Source organism: Erigeron canadensis, chromosome 1 (assembly GCF_010389155.1).
Source record: "Erigeron canadensis isolate Cc75 chromosome 1, C_canadensis_v1, whole genome shotgun sequence".
NCBI lineage: Eukaryota > Viridiplantae > Streptophyta > Magnoliopsida > Asterales > Asteraceae > Erigeron > Erigeron canadensis.
The window spans coordinates 3410127-3428376 of NC_057761.1; the positions used below are offsets into that span (position 1 = coordinate 3410127).

Consider the following 18250-nt stretch of genomic DNA (forward strand, 5'->3'; position numbering starts at 1 on the left):
ATGAATATTTGAAGTGTTAATACTCTCTTTGATTTTGGCTAAGAAACCATTCTTCTGTTTGAGAAAATATGACACAAGAAGTTTAAGACTCATTTTCTCGGATGTGGATCTTTGACTTGTTGGTTTTATAGGAGCAAATTCTTATTTTTGAAGTGTACATGATTCTTACACATTATTATCTAGTTTATATTTGATTTCTTACTTTTGTTTACATTATAAGAGCAGGTCAAAATATCCGTGTGTGTGAATTTCGATGAATGATTATAACTTTGTATTGTTTAGATTTATTAAAGATTGGATACGTTAAAAGTGAAATTGTTAGGATGTATGTATTGATTTAAATGAATATCAATTAATTTCTTTTATAATAAAAAATATAGAAACCGGTTTGTATGTCTATACAAGTTTTAGAGACCGGTTGACATGTGGTCTCTACTTGAGAGACCACTTGTCATTGAGAACGGTTGTAAAATAGGTCTTTATTAACCAAAACACTAATCTCTATTATTTTATTTTGTACTAGTGCAATATGTGAAAAGATGAATCTTATGCGTATACTGACAAAGCTCTCTACGTCAACTCTTATCTTAGATGGCATTAACATTAGCTTACATGTCGTCTTTAAATGGATCCTTGCATTTTGAATCTAAAAGAAGTTCAATTTGAACTATATGATTAAATTTTGAAATGTTTGCATTTTGAACTGTTTGAATTGTTAATTAGTTTACATTTTAAATTGTTGTTGTTGTTTAATATATTTAAATACATTATTTTTAAAAAATATTATATTTTTTTAGTCATAAAACTAAAAGACTTGCATATTTTACACACATCAAATTTTTTACCTTTAATATCTCAAAGTTTTTAATCCAAAACTTTCATTTTAATTGTAGTCATGGAACTTGATAGAGTGTATATAAAGTAACTTAACAATTAAAATTTTCTTATACTATCACAAAATAATAATCAAAAATATATTACCACAAAAATATATTGTATACCTAATGTATTTGTAGTTTATTGTATGGGGTTAACTAGTATGCTTCTAGCAACATGCTTCCAATATGATTTTCAAGTGGAAGAGATTTGTGAGGGAGAAACATGCTTCTTCCATGCTTCTAGCAGCATATTGGTTTTTCCCTTATTTTATATCTATGACTGTTATCTTGTGTTTATTTTAAAGCCATGAGAAACTCAAGGAATCAGATAGTCTCTTGGTCATGGAGGTGTGTGTTGGTTTTGCTTTCACGCTCCAAAAAACCCAAACAATGTCAACCTGTCTATACACAAGGCTTTCATTAAGATATTTATTGCCTCTTATACCATATGAAGAGTCATTGGCCACATCCTCATTTGAGACCACTTTTCATCTCCATTTCATAAAAGATGTGCTGATAATGTAACATTATATTTCGCGTTTCCGTAAAGTTTCATATATAATAGTACAGTTGATAAAACAAATTATGACACAAATTCATATAGAATAGTTTATGGGTTTCTTTGTAAAACTGGTTAAATTTAAGTTAGGTAGACATGTCAAAACGTTATTGATAGATTGGAATTTTATAAGAATTGTAATGAAGATAGGCTCAAGGAATCCAAGTAATGAGACAAGGGCATTTAAATGAAAAACTGACATTTCATATATACGATTACACATTAATAAATTACAATTATAACAACAATATCTAATTTTATTAAAGATAACCGTATGAAAAAACTGAGATGTACAATTATCAAAATTATATTGTAAATACAAATACATATAAATGTTAGTGTGCATGTATGAAACAAGAATAAGAAGTTAAGAATATAATAATGAAGTATTCTATAAGTCTATCGAAAGAGGAAAAAGATTTGAGCTGATTTTTTAATTGTTAACTTAAATTGAAATTCGAGTGATCAAAAATACACCTACATATAATCAGAGGACCATTAATGTAACTCACTCGAATCAAAGTATTTTTTTTCGTCCATGTGCTTTTTCAAATAAGCAATTTTTATCATCGTCGTTAACTTTTGGCTAAAATCGTCCCCGTGGTTTGCATTTCGTCCCTGCCGTTATAACTTTGCCGTTAACCACCTTACATGCAAGTCACGTGAGGGGCATTTTCGTCTTTTCGTAGAGTTAAGTGCAAAAAACGTCCCTGTGGTTTATCGTTTTTGCATTTTTCGTCCTCGCCGTTAACAATTCCAAGAAAAAATTTCAAAAAAAAAAAGAAACAAACAAAAATTACCGTACAAATTTAATCCAAACAAAACAAAAACCTATATACCTACATTTGAGGATATGCTCAATCACTTTCAAATGCAAACACGTACATACAATATTTAAATACCGGTAGTATACCCGTAATACCGGTATCGGAAGGTACCCCGCTACAACTATTTCCGATATTTTCGGTATTACCGTTCCGGTACTTCCGGTATTCACATTTTTTATTTTTTGAATTTTTTTAAAAATTATTTTTACAATACTTTAATGTTATTTTTTGTAATTTGTGAACTTTCTTGTAATTTGTTATAAAGTACCTATTTGTTTGTTTTTTTTTTGAGTGAATTTTAATTATATTTTGACTATTTTCGTTATATTATAGTAAGTTTTATAACATGTTTTAAAAAATAAAATAAATTAAATTAGTTGTACCGGTCGGTATTAAATTAGATCCTCATATGTAGGTGTATGTATAGGTTTTTTATTTGAGTTTGTTTTGATTAAATTTTTGTTTGGAAGTTTGTTAAATTCAAGGATGAAAAATGCAAAAATGACAAACCATAAGGACGAATTTTGCACTTAACCATAAAAACAAATAGGTAAAAAGACATATATACCCCTCACGTGGTTAACGGATCCAAGGACGAAATGCAAACCATAGGGACGATTTTAGCCAAAAATTAATGGCGAGGATGTAAAGTGCTTATTCGAAAAACCACATGGACGGAAAAAGTACTTTGCCTTTTTTTTTTTATATAAAAAACCACCCTATTTATCAGCAAAATTATAATAATAAAAATAAAAATAATAATTTCTGAGATAAAATCCATGGAACTCGGAAAACCAAGAATTGCATTCTTCTTGGTACTTCTAATAATTTCACAAGATTTGATCTTTATTAAAGTTTTAGCAGAAGGGGTCACTTTTGATGAAGCTAAACAGCTTAGAGATGAGGTATTTATTAATTTTTTATCCTTTTTTTTTTTGTATAATATGGAATGTACACATGTATTTGTTTTAAAGATTATATATATGTATACTTATGTGTTAATAAGGTTAAAGTTTTGATCTTTTATTGCATTTCATGTTTTTGTTGACATCCCATGTTCTTGATTTTATTAAATTAATGGTCTGGGAGGAAGTTTATTGAGTTACCCTATTTACCTTTTAGATTTGGGTAAAAGATGCATAATTTGTTTCATAAATTGGGGTTTTGGTTTGAGATTTATAACATTTTTTAGTTGCTTGTGTTATGCGAAATGGGGTTCTCTTATCAATGATCAAAAGGGGTTTTGGTAAGTGAGGTTAGGTGCATGTCAACCGCTTTCCGGGCCTAAAACAAACTTATGAAAATGATCCTTAATGATTATAGACAGTAAGCAAAATCTTTCTTTTTTCAAACACTTGAAACCGTTAAGAGACTACCTATGATCACTTCCAAAAATATACATCTAGACACAGCTCTTTAATTGGAGCTAAAGACGATGATGTAATGCCCGCTCTTGATGCAGGTTCGTGAAATGTTCTATCATGCATTTGATGGATATATGGATCATGCTTTTCCACGTGACGAGTTAAAACCTCTATCATGTCAAGGAGAAGACACACTTGGTGGCTATGCCCTAACATTGGTAACATTTCCCTTCTTATTTCATATTTCTATTTCACTTATTTTCTTTTATTTGTAGTCATGATGTTGCTATGATTCGGCCAGTGCAGATTGACTCATTAGACACCTTGGCTTTGCTCGGCGATAAAGAGCGCTTCACATCTTCTGTTGAATGGATTAGTAAGAATGTTCGATTTGATCTTGTGAGTGTGGACTTACTTTTTTGTGATCATTAGTATTTTACTATTTGTGGAAGAAAACTTACATATAAAAGGGAAATCTAATCTCTATAAGAATTGCATTTTAGCTTCAACTGTATATTATGTTTGAAGTTGGATTGAACTTTGAATATTTTCTAATTACATTTTCAGAACAAAACAGTATCCTTGTTTGAAACTACAATCCGGATCCTTGGAGGTTTACTTTCTGCTCATCTCATCGCAAGCGATTATTCTACGGTACCTCCTCTCGTTTCGTTGTTTATTCTAGAGGTCCCTATAGCGTAGAATGCATTTGTATATTTAAATTTGAATATTTTTACAACATGAAACATTGACAGGGTATGCGTATTTCTTCATATGATGATGAACTTCTTCATCTTTCTGAGGATCTGGCTCGTAGATTATTACCCGCATTTGATACCCCAACAGGTATGCTTCTTTTTTGGAATTTATTTACTCATAACTATCGAATTCTGTTAATTAAATAAAAATATTCAGAAAATATTTTGGGTATTTATTACTCTTTAATCCATATATCTAGTTGTACACACAATAGCTCAGTTTTCCTTATAGTTTCCACTAAATAACTCATTTTGCGTATTATTATATTTTTACCGTTTCGGAAGGAACAAATCATGATTCATGACCTATGATGATTTCCTTAAATTAATAATGAAGTTTCTGTTTCTCAATAGAAGTGGCTGTTTGGTACTATTACAATGCTTTCATCTAATAAGATAGAGTATGGCGATTAGTTCATGTATGTCAAGAGAAATTAATTATTAACTGTTATGGAATTAACAAATAAAACTGAAAATAGTTTTAAACATAAATCTGCATAGTTATCATCCTTTTGTGATGTTTCTAAGCTATATACATTAATTCGCATAATTATTATCTCTTTGTGATTCTTCTAAGCTATCTACTGCAGGTATTCCATTTGGATCTGTTAATCTGTTGTACGGAGTTGACGAAAATGAGAGCAAGGTAGGGCTTGGTCACTTTCTTAAACATTTTATATATTGTTCTTCTAACAATAACACGCATAAAGTATACATATTTGTATTAGAAGTCTATCAAAAAAGCTTATACGAAGCTTGCTATGTCTTGATATGGGACTCACATAAGAAAATTTAATATTACTAAAACTTTCGTTTTTATGGATTTTTTTTTTTTTAATTTACAATATCTACATTAGATTTTAACATTTCAGTTTAATTTATTTAGATAACATCTACGGCTGGTGGTGGCACTCTGACATTAGAATTTGGGGTGCTTAGTCGTTTGACAAATGATCCTGGTAAGTTCAAGTATACTATAGAATTTGGGTCATATATAGTTCCAAAGCTGTCATTATATCTTGTACTCGTGGGTCTTTTGTGTAGTTTTTGAGCAAGTTACGAAGAATGCAGTTCGAGGAATATGGGCTCGTCGTTCCAGAATAAATTTAGTTGGTGCTCATATAGATGTATTTACTGGTGAATGGACACAGAAGGTAACTCTCCCCACATTATTAAATGTGCGCATTTAAAATATTTGTAGGAGCTTACTTTGAACAGAATTTCGTGTTGCAAACTTCCTCATATTATAAAGTAGACGGCAATACTGAACGTGTGAATGGCTTTAGAAGAAAGATGTATAGATCGTTTAATTTCCTTTTAAAAGAAACAATATATCTGTATTCAGACATAAATCCAAACATTCTACATTCAAAGAGTATCACAATTAGTAGGCTACACTGCTACAGATGAAGCCGGTAACCAAAAGTCCAAAATAGAAAGTTGCACAGGGCATAAACAGATAAAGCTACAAGTTAATGCATGATAAGTTGATAACACATCTTGGTTGTAATACCCATCTGGAACAATCAAGGTGAAGCTTAATGCAACACCTTTTTTTTTAATCCAAAACCTAAAGGAACACTTTATTACACGTGAACTTGTTTGTTTGTGGGCTCGGCATAGAGTGCCAGCGTGTGGTGACTTCTGACCGCATATTGTTCATAATGACATGCTTAACTAATTCTATATGTAATTGTTGGTATAAAGTCGTATGAGGTTGCATTCGTAATATTTTACAATAAGTAGTTCCTTTATCTATACTTTGATAGTGGGTGGAAATGTCCACCTCTAGCATATAAGTTTTGCCCGTGAGGCTAAAATAAGCACACAATCAATGCAATATTAGATATCATGAACTTTTAGTCCATCCTAATTGTTCATGATGTGATAATTAAGTTTTAGATTCTTCTCTTTTATTGTTTGTTACAATAATTGAGGCCGGCATGTGATTTATTCAGATGAGTTTACCCTTTTCTGCTATCTTATGCAGTAAACTTACTTTTAAGTTTTTCCTAGGATGCAGGAATAGGAACAAGTATTGACTCTTTTTACGAATATCTTTTGAAGGTATGTTTTGTATAATGCACAAATTCTTACGAAAGAAACATATTTAAAGCCAGATAGGTTTATTTGGCAATTTGTGAAAGCAATAATCATTGTTTCTTGACATTGTATAGTTGTCTATAATCTAGTATACGAGTAAGCAGGTTTTTTTTCCGCAGGCGTATATTTTATTTGGAGATGAAGAATATCTTTACATATTTCAAGAAGCTTACGGGGCAGCTATGCACTACCTATTTCACGACCCTTGGTAATATCTTTGACAATGATATTCATGGACCCCATATTATGAGTTTTTCTTATGTCTGTTTATTATTAATTATTAAGCCCTGCATACAGGAACATGGTGACAAATTTTTAAGGGTTTGTAGGTATGTAGAAGTCAACATGAATTCTGCTGCACTGGTTTGGCCTTTATTTAATAGTCTGCAGGCATTTTGGCCAGGCCTTCAGGTATTACTATTATGTATATTTTTCTTCTTTTTTTTCTTTTTCTATACTATATAAAAAAGGGTAATATATACTTAAATCTTACTACTTTCATTTGAAGGTTCTAGCTGGAGATATTGATCCTGCTATTCGAACACATACTGCTTTTTTTAGTGTCTGGAAAAGATATGGCTTCACCCCCGAAGGCTTCAATCTTGCCTCCTTCTCTGTTCAGGTAACATCTTCAAAAATGTTTATTTCCGTTTCTGAAACCTTTTGAAGTTCTGTGAATGTTTTTTCCTTAATTGTCTTTGTCGTAAGATTGTTGACCTGAAATACTTTTCAATCGATGTGCAGCATGGTCAAAAAAGCTACCCACTTCGTCCAGAACTGATAGAGAGCACCTACTGGCTCTACAAAGCTACAAGGGATCCTAGGTTAGCACCTTAATTCTGTAAATTCTTGTAGGATGTGCTGAAATATCAGAGTCCATGTCAATCTTTAAATCTTTATTTTCTTTCAGTTTTGTGCTCTTTATGGAAATTAAATACAATGTAACTGTATTTATTAATGTATCATTACTGTAATATATAGAACTTGTTAACTCTCTTGTCCGGAGTTTGGTTAGAACTAGGGGTATGGTAAATTGGATCTGTTCGTCAAAGGGTCAAAACAGGGCATCTTTTGTCCAATCTTCTACCTTTTTTGCATACAATTAATGTGTAAAATATGACCATGATAACCTAATCTTTTGAAAAAAATGATTTAGGATTTTTACATTAAGAAACACACTTTTGGCAATTTTACCTGTTTCCTTATTGGCTAATCTTATTTTATTCTGTCAGTTTTACCAGGTAGGACAAATCATAACCAGAATTGATCCATCCATAAGTAAATAGGTGATAAATACCAATCAAGGGAACCATTGACAAAGTTGGGACTCATATGTGTGCAGGTATCTTGATGTAGGACGAGACATTGTTAGCAGCTTGCAGTATGGAGCCCGTTGCACATGTGGATATTGCCACATATCAGATGTCGAGTTTCACAAGCAGGAAGATAACATGGAGAGCTTCTTTTTAGCTGAGACGGTATGAAACATAACACTAACTAATTGATGCTTATGCATGTCCGTTTGGTTGGAGTAAAATCAGTTTCATACTTGAGGAAGAAGATACATATATGGTTTCCTTCTGCTTAGTATGCACATATGTTTGTCTTTGATGAGCCTTAAGGGGATGTTTGGCTGTTTGTTTTGGAAGTAGATTATGTAACTTTGAATCATCAGAATAAAAAATTATCAGCCCTGACAAAACAGTTGTAGGAGATGGTATATGGATACGCATTGACAAGTTTTAATGATTTAAAATTTTAAATACTTACTAATACATATCGTCACCAAAAAGCGCCGTCTTATAAGAAAGAGGTAGCGAGATGGGGTAAAAGTCCTTCAAATTGGGTTAAAAGAAAGGTGTAATCTTATAATTATTTTAACTTTTCGATAATCAGTTGTTTATTCGAACATTAAACACTGATTGTTGCCAATACAAGTTGACTTTATCACTGTTTATGTACTATGATGTACCTTATAAGATTCATGATAAAGAAACTAGTTTATATTGTTTAGGTCAAATATCTGTGGCTTCTTTTTGATTTGGCTGCTGGCCCTGATAACCTAGTCGAAAATGGACCATACAAGTAAGTTTTTTGAGTGTTTCTACTAATTATTTTATTAATCATTTCCCAAGTCAATTTGGGTCTATTTATTTGAACTCTGAAGAATGGTTTCATTTGCAGGTATATATTCAGCACAGAAGGCCATTTATTGCCCATGACTCCTAGAATTTCTCTAGTCGATGAGCACTGTTCATATTTTGGGGCATACTGTAAAAACAGTAACTTTAGAGGTAGTTCTTATATCTCCAAGGATGGTCTCCAAAGTAACAACACCCGATTTCAGAGAGGTCTGGGTTCTACAAACTACGTTTCCAAATATGCCTTCCATAAGTCCACTCCTAAATCTGGAACTATTAAGGTTAGCATGCAAAGCTGATTTTTTTCTGTCATGCATCTAGTGTCAGCTAGGCTGATCCTAAAGCTTTAATAAGAATTCAAATTGTTTTGTATGCAAGTAAGAAGTTAATTTTAGTATCTTACATTAGACTGGAGAAAAATATTCCAAGAGTAACTCAGCTCAGTGAAGAATAACAAACCTCTGATTAAATACTAGGTGGCAAAATCTTTTACTATTATTGGTGGAAAAAACTGCCTGTGAGATGCTTTGGGTGGCGGGTCTCTATGTGTTAAATTTTAGCAAGGTTGCAAAAATTACTATTCGGGGTCGGATCCGTTGGGGACCTTGGAAAGAGTGGTCAGGCTAATTGGCAGTACTCGGATCGGGGATTTTATATCAAAAATTAGTATATCTTGAAATTATGTGTACAGAATTAGACTAGAGACATAAACATAATTGTTCATAAGACCCTATAAGAATGTTTATAAACATTAACACAATAGTTTAAGTACTTCAAACTAATCCAAATTTTGACCAAATTGTGGACCATGTAGCGATTATTCGGATTACTCCACTCGTTTTAGTCTCTGATCTTGTAACAAGTACTAACCGAGTATTCAGCCTTGGAATTAGAGTTGTACAACACTGAGTTTTAGTGGGTCAAAATTTAAACTGTGTCTAGAGTTGGTACCCTGAGATTTCTTTTCGGGATAAAATATGATACAAGAATCAATATTTAAAAGTGAGGCAGTTATTTTTGGGGTAAATAAGTTTTTCGAGATTGTAAACATTTGATGACTTGATAACAACATTTAATACCGTTAACCGTTGGACCTGCTATCATTAGAAGCCCATTAAATCAATAATTATTTCATTTTATTTGCCTAAAATGGGCTGAAGTTAACATCCATGTAATATGTGTGGTATAGGGGTTTTGCCCGGGACTAAAACACGAGCAAATGTATGGCTTATCATATGTGGCTTCACCAGACATGGTCCATGAAGACGAGTCTACAGACCAAAATGAGAATGGTACTGATCAATCCAAGTCAGTGGTGGTGCTTTCTGATTCAATCTCGAAATGACTAATCAACAATAGTTAATCCTTTGTAGGCCATTCAAAACAGTTAAACATCATATGCGTTGTAGGTTGTACAGCGATTTTTATACATCAGGCTTTTTGGGTACATCAGATGGTGAAATCTACCCCTCATTTGTTGTACATTAGTAAATCTCATCTCATAAGATATGTAATTTGGTTTAAAAATATATATAAATTTTTTAAGTTCTTTTGAATTGTTAAGTTTTTCTTCAGTAAACAGCAAGCATAATTCCTCTTGCTAGTTGCTACTACTACTATTACTACAATGTCTGCTCAAAAGCTTATGTATCGTACTGTATATCATTATTATTCATCACATAAAATGCCACATTTTGATAGTCTTTGTAAAGCCAGGAACCTGTTTTATGATCACCTTTTTGTCAAGAATGGTGTAGCAGATGTTGCCAAAACACAATAGAAACAACTTTTACTTGAGGTCTTTTTATGTATCTCTCTCTCAAAAAAAAAAAAAAGATGTAGATTGATCTCTGTGGCTGTGCGCTGTTTGGCACTAGACATTGTTCATCCGATTCTGACAACTTTAGCACAGTAAGACGAGCTAGAGGTAATGTTTGGATCAAAGACCTTATTTTTCTTAAGTCCCTTCAGTGGGACATGTTTTTGCGGAAGTGGGTATGATTTCAAAGATACTCAATTGGCGAGGTCGAAAATCATATATATGATGAGATTACATTAGAGTAAGAAAAAACCAACTTGGTTGGATTGGAGCTCTTGCCTCTGGAGACAGAAGTCATGGGTTTGATTCTCATGCCCAGCAAAGCTGGAGGTCCTTATCCTTTCTACCCTTGGTAGATTCTAGCAGTTTCTCTATCTTTGGTAAGGGTAAGACTATCTACATCTCAACCTCTCTGGGAGTTACTTTACTTTACTTTTACATTAAAGATTACAATGGAGATAATAAAACATTTCAACATTAAAGATTGTAATGTAACATTTCATTTTCTTTAGACAAACTAAAGTGAAAAAATATATCACTTATAATTATATGGTTTCATTCTAATACATATGGCCCCATTACTACATCGAGTCGAATCATACCCACCCATTAGGGTTACGGGTTTACCATTATACGAGTACCATTTATCATACGCCTATAATTAAATTTGGCACCATGAAATGAAACCCCAAGTTGTAAATTATCTCCAAAATTGTCCAACCCTAAATTCTCTGTAATTTGCAAACCATCCATGCCCAGCTATTCGATAATCGATATCATACTCAACAAGATTATACGTCTATACTTTTGTTATGTGTCGGTCCAAGATGCCTACAAGGTGTTCAATAAAATTTCATTCCACGAACGTTATGGGAGATTAGTTTGATCAGCTAGATAGTCTTCTTCAAGTTCACATAGTGCATGATTGTTGTCCTTTATGGCCATGTTGTGTAAAATCACAAGTATACAGAATTTGTTTTAGTTTTTGGATGTTGTATGGTCGTGAGAGATTTTAAGGATTGACCATCGACTTTGAAACACCCTGAAGGATCGTTCAATGTCCTTTCTTGCAACTTCTTGTTAGACATTTTAGTAAAATTTTGTATCGAAAATGTAATAGCATACTGGAATTCTTAAAAAAAGGAAATAACTAAAACTATTATGACACAATCTATATAGACATGTATATGCATGAGAATCCACAATTTATATATAGAGATGTAGACGCATAGAATATAATTTGTACATTTAAGAGAAATTTGCCAACACTACAAACTTCCAAATTATACCTTGAAATCTTGAATTGCACAAAGCCATAAAACATTATCATGATATAAAAAAAATATGTTGCAAAAAGAAAAAGAAAACATTTGCAAAACATAAATACAAAATAATATAGGAACGCATCTTCATAACTTCGTCACAACATGTTTTCCAAGAAGAAATATTTTTGGTGACACGATGGAGACACTACCTAACCAACGGTGTCATGCCGTAACTAACCGGTGAAACGACTATGACGCACCGTTGAGAGCGGTCTCACGTCATGTAACATTTCATTTTCGTTGACATAATAAAGTTAAAAAAATATACACTATCACTTTAATGGTTTCATTCATCTTGTAAAACATATGGCCCATTACTAAATCCGGTCAAATCAGACCCACCCATTAGGTCAATGGATCCGGTACTTTATAAGGTTACGGGTTACCATATATCATACGCCTATATTCAAATTTGGCGCCATGAAATCAAACCCCAACTTTTAAATTATCTCCAAAATTGCCCAACCCTCAATCCCTTAAAATCCATCTATGCCCAACTGTAAACGGGTTTATTCGCATCATTCGATATCATACTCAACAAGATTATGCGTCTATTCTTTCTTATTGGGTCGGTTCAAGATGCCCACAAGGTGTTCGATAAAATTTCCCAACTAAATGTTGAAAACAAATTTTGTACTGAAGGGTTTTTTCTTTTTCCTAGAATGCTTAGGGATTCGGTTTTGCTGTTGCGTTTGACTGTCATTACTCTGCTCAAGGATTTGGTTAGAGAAGCAAAGGTAAGATTTATGGGATAGTGTTGAAATCGGGTTCGGTTTTGATGTGATGGTGCAAAAGTATAGTCTTGATTTGCTAATGGGATGTGGAAAAGCCGATTTGGGTAAACGTGTGTTTGAAGAGAGGAAGGAGAAGGATATTGTATCGTTGCTCGTGACTTCGTGAGTTATTTAATAAGATGCCGGACCTGAATGTGAGCCCACAAGTTTTGAATTCGCCGCTGGTCTAGTGAGAGGGATCTTTGGTTGTCCAGTTATGTTAATATAGGGGATCTTGATTCTTGTATATATGCTTTCAATACAATGCCTTACCGTTATGTTGGATCATGGAATTTGCTCGTTTCTGCTTGCTGTAAAATGGGAAATCTTGAAACTGCAAGGGATTACTTCGACAAGATGCCAAGTAAGAATGTGGCGTCTTGGACAATGATGATTGATGGTTACGTAGAATCTGGAAATGTTGATGATGCAAAGCTTTTATTTGATCAAATGCCTGAAAAAAGTGGCAAAATGTTGCTAAAGTGAGATTAATGATCTGGAACAATTGGGTGAGGAAGAATAAAGGTTCCAGTTGGATTCAGTTAAAATCTGTGGTACATGAGTATGTCATGGGAGACTCGTTTTTTTTTTAAATTGTGGCAGCATAAATTTTATATGGTATCTATTTCATGTAGAAATGAAGCCTACCAAATAAAGACATGTTTTCAACCGCTCGTTTGGACGATCTGTACGTACTTATTTGTCTATGCAAATCCTTAATAGTTTGCTGTTAATTGATAGCAAATGGATGTTCTAGCCATATGGTCTAATCAATATATTGTTCTTTCTTGTAAGATTTAGTTTAATTTTCAGGAGTACTATGATCCGTATATATTCGTTAAGTTCTTCATTGGGCATGGTGATGCTGACCATTTAATGTTTTATCTGTGTAGTAGGATGAATCTCCGTTAACTAGATATTACCTTGTCCTTCATGTTGTTAGCTTTAGGGGTTTGCTCAGGTGTAGCTGATAATCAACGTTAGTTTTACTTCGATTCTGCAGCCTTCTTTATCCAAATCCTCGTCCCACTAGGAATTAGTCTTCTGAAAAAAGTTTTATAACTTTTGGTAGAGTTTAATAGTTGGAAACTAATTGATGATATTTCTTCTTACTTTTCTAGTTTTGCCCACTGAACATTAGGACTTAGGAGCCTCAGATGCTTGCTGTTACTTATGTTTCTTCTATGATATGTGTTGAGAAACAATAGAATGTAGTTTAACTTTTAAATGATAGTCAATCCAATTTATCGAGACAACGAGGTGGTGTTGCCATTTCTTTTCAATGGAAGGAATAGGAATTTGACCACCTTTACGTCAAATTGGTTAGGTTAAAGAATAATTTTAATACATCCAATCCAGAATGCCTAAGCATGTTTTCTTTGCAGAACTCCCTCCTATTGTTATTGATGTCGAATTACAATGTAACATGTGAACAATGGATAGTCTAGCATAAAAGGTCTCTTGGTTATGCTTGAACGTAGATGTTTAGTACTTATCCATCTTCTTTCTCTGACGAAAAGAAATTTAAGAACTTTTTCCAATTAATTATTAGTTAGAAAAAAAGACTATCCAGAAAGGGATACCAATGAGCAATACTAATATTGAGCATCTAGGAACTTTTGATTTCGTGTTTTTAATGACGAGTACTTATTGGATCCAAGTCAGTGTCCATAAAACGAAATGGCCAGTAAGACGAAGACAGATATATCATAGCTTTCAAAAATGATAATACTTAAGTTCAACTGCGTATGTCTTTATACATTATTAGGTTTGGACAATCCAAAAAACTGGGGAAGGGGATGTCTGTTGATATCCTTGTCTAGTTACTTTTGTTATAATGTATTAAAGCATTCCCACTATTCACAGCTTGGAGGGCCTCTACTTTTGGTCGACCACATTTTATTGGAGTGCTACTATTAATGACGCATAAGATTACAGTTCATATCTGTGATTTGATATCTCATGTTTCATCTATTCCTGTTGGAGGCTCCTTGATGTATATAGGAAAGGAATTATTACATAAATATGCACACACATATACATGCATATGTAATGTATCGCATGCCTGTAGTTCGAGATATATGTGTGTCCGTATTGCGTATGCGTGATATGTCGTATACGTTCGTCTGTGACAACGTTACAGCGTATGTGTGTTGGCGATACAGTAGTAATTAGTAAGACAACATTATTTCCAACATATATAAGTAGTATATAATAAGGATAGACCTTTGGTATATCTATATATGGTTAATAAAGCTGTATTCCTTATAAAGGTAAAAAAAACATAAAATCTAATCAGGTTGTTGCTGTTCCTTTAAACCGCGTGGTCTAGCTTAGTAAGCCAGCCAAGTTTGAAGATTTTCTTTTCTGATTTTGATACATGTTTGAAGACGGATCAACGTGTTCCATCCATAAGTATCTCTATGAAGTATTCAAGCTGTATAATCCTCATTGTACATATTAAATATAGACTGAATAGAAGATCCTAGACAATTCATAGAATCATATAGTATCACAACAAAATAATACATTTGTGCAGGCAGAAGATTAGGTAAATCAAGATTTGGTGATGATTTAGATTTGCTACTTAAAATTAGTGATTAAAAGTGTTCCTGGTTTTGAGATAAGGTGGATAGAAAAATGCATAAGACCCACACATAATTAATGATTAGCTCTAGACTTAGGGGGCCCCTTTCCTTCCTGTAGGAATCAATGTTGGCCTTGCTATGGTTATCCCTTTATATGAATGCCTTGACAATAACTTTATTAAAGGAATGTTATCTTGTTTTTACTTTTTATGAATAGTAAAAAACTAGTGAACGGAAAGGTTTAACTGTTATTTTCATGGCCATTTCTTAGACTTTTTCCCCAGCCATTTCACAAGATGACACCCATAATTTTGAGTTTTGACCTTGTTGATATTTCTTCACAATGGTAATGAGAAACTGGTTATGTGTTCACGAGTAGAAGTTCGAGCCTTGATGGAGGCCCAAGTATAGAAGCCCAAGCCCTATTGTATTTAGAAGGCCAAAACATGATGAAAAAGAGGTCTTCATTAAAATGGGCATAACTTGAGCTACAGGGCTCCGTTTTGGGCGTATGACCAGTCAAAACAGAAACGAGACGAATCAACCTGCAAACAGCCTATGGCGGTTTGGGTCGACCTTCGAGTCATGAAACGGCATTTTTCTATGAATTTTGGACGTTTTATATGTTTTTCGGTTTTTTTGGACTTTGTTTTGCTTATAACTTTCAGCCCACTTGTATTTTAGGGCCCATTCGAAATTATCCTATCTATTTATATTTATTAGAACCATGGGATATGATTAGTTTATCATAAATCAAAAATTCATTTTTTCCCTATTCACAGTGTGTGTTTAGCGTGGGAATCCAGATTATTGGTATTCAATCTGAATCAACGATAGTTTGAAGAATTGTTCCTGAGTATTCTTAGAATCAACAGGTTCGATTTGTTATCCAAAATTTCCGTCTGCGTCAAGCCTTTTCTGTCTGGGGCAAAACACAAGTTGGCTATCCTAATTAGAAATTGGACCACAGTTAGTTACGTACTTTTTAAAAGTTCTAGTGTATCTGATTCGGATCATTTTCTCCATATTGTCAACTGTTCGTCTGTTCTCACATTAGTTCAAGAACAAGGCTTACATCCAACGTTCGGTCCAACATAATCAGGATGTAACGAGGATCGAGTTTCTTTCGAGTTCATTCACCAACATTTTCACCTTCCATGTAGTTGTATGTTGTTAGGGTGTTAGTTAAATAAAGCTGATAACGTTAACCCGGAATGTGGAAACACTGTATGCATTTTTTAACCAAGGAGTAAGTACGATTAGGTCCCCTAATGGGTACCAAGTGAAAAAGTAGACAATTAAATCCACAAAAACAGATTGTTTACTTCTTGGTAAACATATATATAATTGATTTTGCATATCAAAAATGAGATACTGTGAGTTACTTTCTGTCTAAATGTTTGCCAAAGTCCAAACAAATGTACTAATTACTTTGGTAAACACATCTTAAACATGTGCTTAGCCTTTGAAATCCACTGAACCTGTACATTGATTAAATACATAGACTTCGAAAACTTAAATTAGCTTTACAAAAATTAAAGACCAAGTAAAGTGAAACAAGATAGGAAATTATAAATCCCATCTTTAAAGTTGATAAAAAAATTAGTCACAAATCTTTTGTTAATAGCACAGGGCTCCAAAAGGATTATACTTTACAACTTGTAATATGCCTTTACATTATAAAAATAGTCTACAAAGAATAAATAAAGGTGCAAACTGGTCAATATTATAACTAATCTTAATGATAAAGTTAGTTTAAGGGTATTTCATGCCTACCAATTAGCAAGCATAATTATTAGGAATATCTTTAATTAGTCAAATAATAAACCGACACGTTTACTTTAAGAGACATTATAATTTTAATTGCGTTTAAAATTTAAGTTATATTCCATCCACATGAAACAATAGTTTACAGTTGGAATCTTTTATCATTTTTTGAAAAGGGAACAAGTTGATTAGTGTTCTTATTTAATTAATGTTTAAGAATATTCGGTATAAACAATGTTCTAATTTGTTAATGTATACACATACCCGTTTCTCTGCCAGCCTCGATCGATCTTAATTACCCGTGATCACCATTGACTATCTAAGCCTATGTAGCATGTGCATTTCTGTTAGTTTTCATATTCTGTTAGGAAGACCTTACTGTTAAAATAAGCATTAATTTCTGCAGGCCTGTCCCTTGTAACCATTAAAATATATATTTGAATAAATGAATGGTTTAAATTTACTAATTAACCACTCCAGGTTTAGCTGAGTGGTAGGGCTTCTTTCCTCTTGAGAAAAAGACCAGAGTTCAATTCCCGGCATTGGTGAATCTAGGAATATTAATTTGGGGTTCGTTTAATTAGGAGTGGGAGTTTACCTGTTCATTAAAAAAATTTACTAACTAGAGTTGGGTGTATCAACAAGATTTAACCATCTACAACAATATATGTTTTATACTGTAAAAAATGTTGTAGATTTATCATTTTCCATAACTTTTAAAGTATTTACTTTCATTATTTAGTACTGCATTTGAACTGTAATAATGGCCTTTGTTGAGACTGATCTGTATGTAGATATGCATTGATATCAGACATAACATGTTTACAAAATCTCTTCTTTGCTGGATATTTGACCTTTTCTATACACCTTTAATAATGCAATATTATTATGGCCTTCCTTCCCTTTTCCTTTATGATTTGTACGTAATACCCCATTATTAGTTGTCGAATTCGAATTTTATTTCAACTAGGTTTTTATTCCTAGTTCCCTTTTTCCTTATGATTTGAACTCACTCATATTGTTAGCTGTTTATGCTACTCGAACTCTTGGTGTTGTGGTCCATAAAGAGTTGCAACAAAGTTAGTTTGAAGTGTTTCGAGACTAGTCATGGATCGATCAACACGATCTATAGGAGTTGTCTTTTTCAGAATTTGATAAAACAGATTCTAGTTTATGATTGAAAATCTTACCACTATAATAAGTAGTAATTGAATGAAACAAATTGATTATACTCAGAAAAGAATTAATACAATGATTTATATTGATAATTTAGCAAGAATCATGTATGAATCAAACATTTAATCAAAGTTAAATAAATTTATTACAAACAAGACATATGAACATCAAG

General features: G+C 32.8%; 1 protein-coding gene across 2 annotated transcripts; it reads left to right on the forward strand.

The window, feature by feature from the left end:
• Positions 1-3021: 3021 nt before the first annotated feature.
• LOC122604825 (alpha-mannosidase I MNS4) lies at positions 3022-10186 on the forward strand. 2 transcript variants are annotated; one of them, XM_043777693.1, is made up of 17 exons: positions 3022-3169; positions 3727-3846; positions 3935-4027; positions 4196-4282; positions 4384-4474; positions 4977-5032; positions 5273-5345; positions 5431-5540; positions 6403-6453; positions 6609-6697; positions 6819-6900; positions 6998-7111; positions 7234-7313; positions 7832-7967; positions 8504-8574; positions 8674-8911; positions 9820-10186. In XM_043777693.1, the coding sequence occupies exons 1-17, from the start codon at positions 3044-3046 to the stop codon at positions 9973-9975; spliced, it is 1773 nt and encodes a 590-aa protein (XP_043633628.1). In that variant the 5' UTR covers positions 3022-3043; the 3' UTR covers positions 9976-10186. The 2 variants fall into 2 exon arrangements, with proteins under 2 accessions (XP_043633628.1, XP_043633635.1); XM_043777700.1 differs by lacking the exon at positions 3022-3169 and having other exon boundaries at positions 3930-4027.
• The last annotated feature ends 8064 nt before the right edge of the window (positions 10187-18250 follow it).

Bases quoted from the DNA above. Each gene is read 5' to 3' on its own strand.
- LOC122604825 (XM_043777693.1), top strand. From the start codon at position 3,044: ATGGAACTCGGAAAACCAAGAATTGCATTCTTCTTGGTACTTCTAATA. The intron at 8,575-8,673 runs GTAAGTTTTTTG...TTTCATTTGCAG, and splicing joins GTCGAAAATGGACCATACAA to GTATATATTCAGCACAGAAG. The intron at 8,912-9,819 runs GTTAGCATGCAA...TGTGTGGTATAG, and splicing joins CTAAATCTGGAACTATTAAG to GGGTTTTGCCCGGGACTAAA.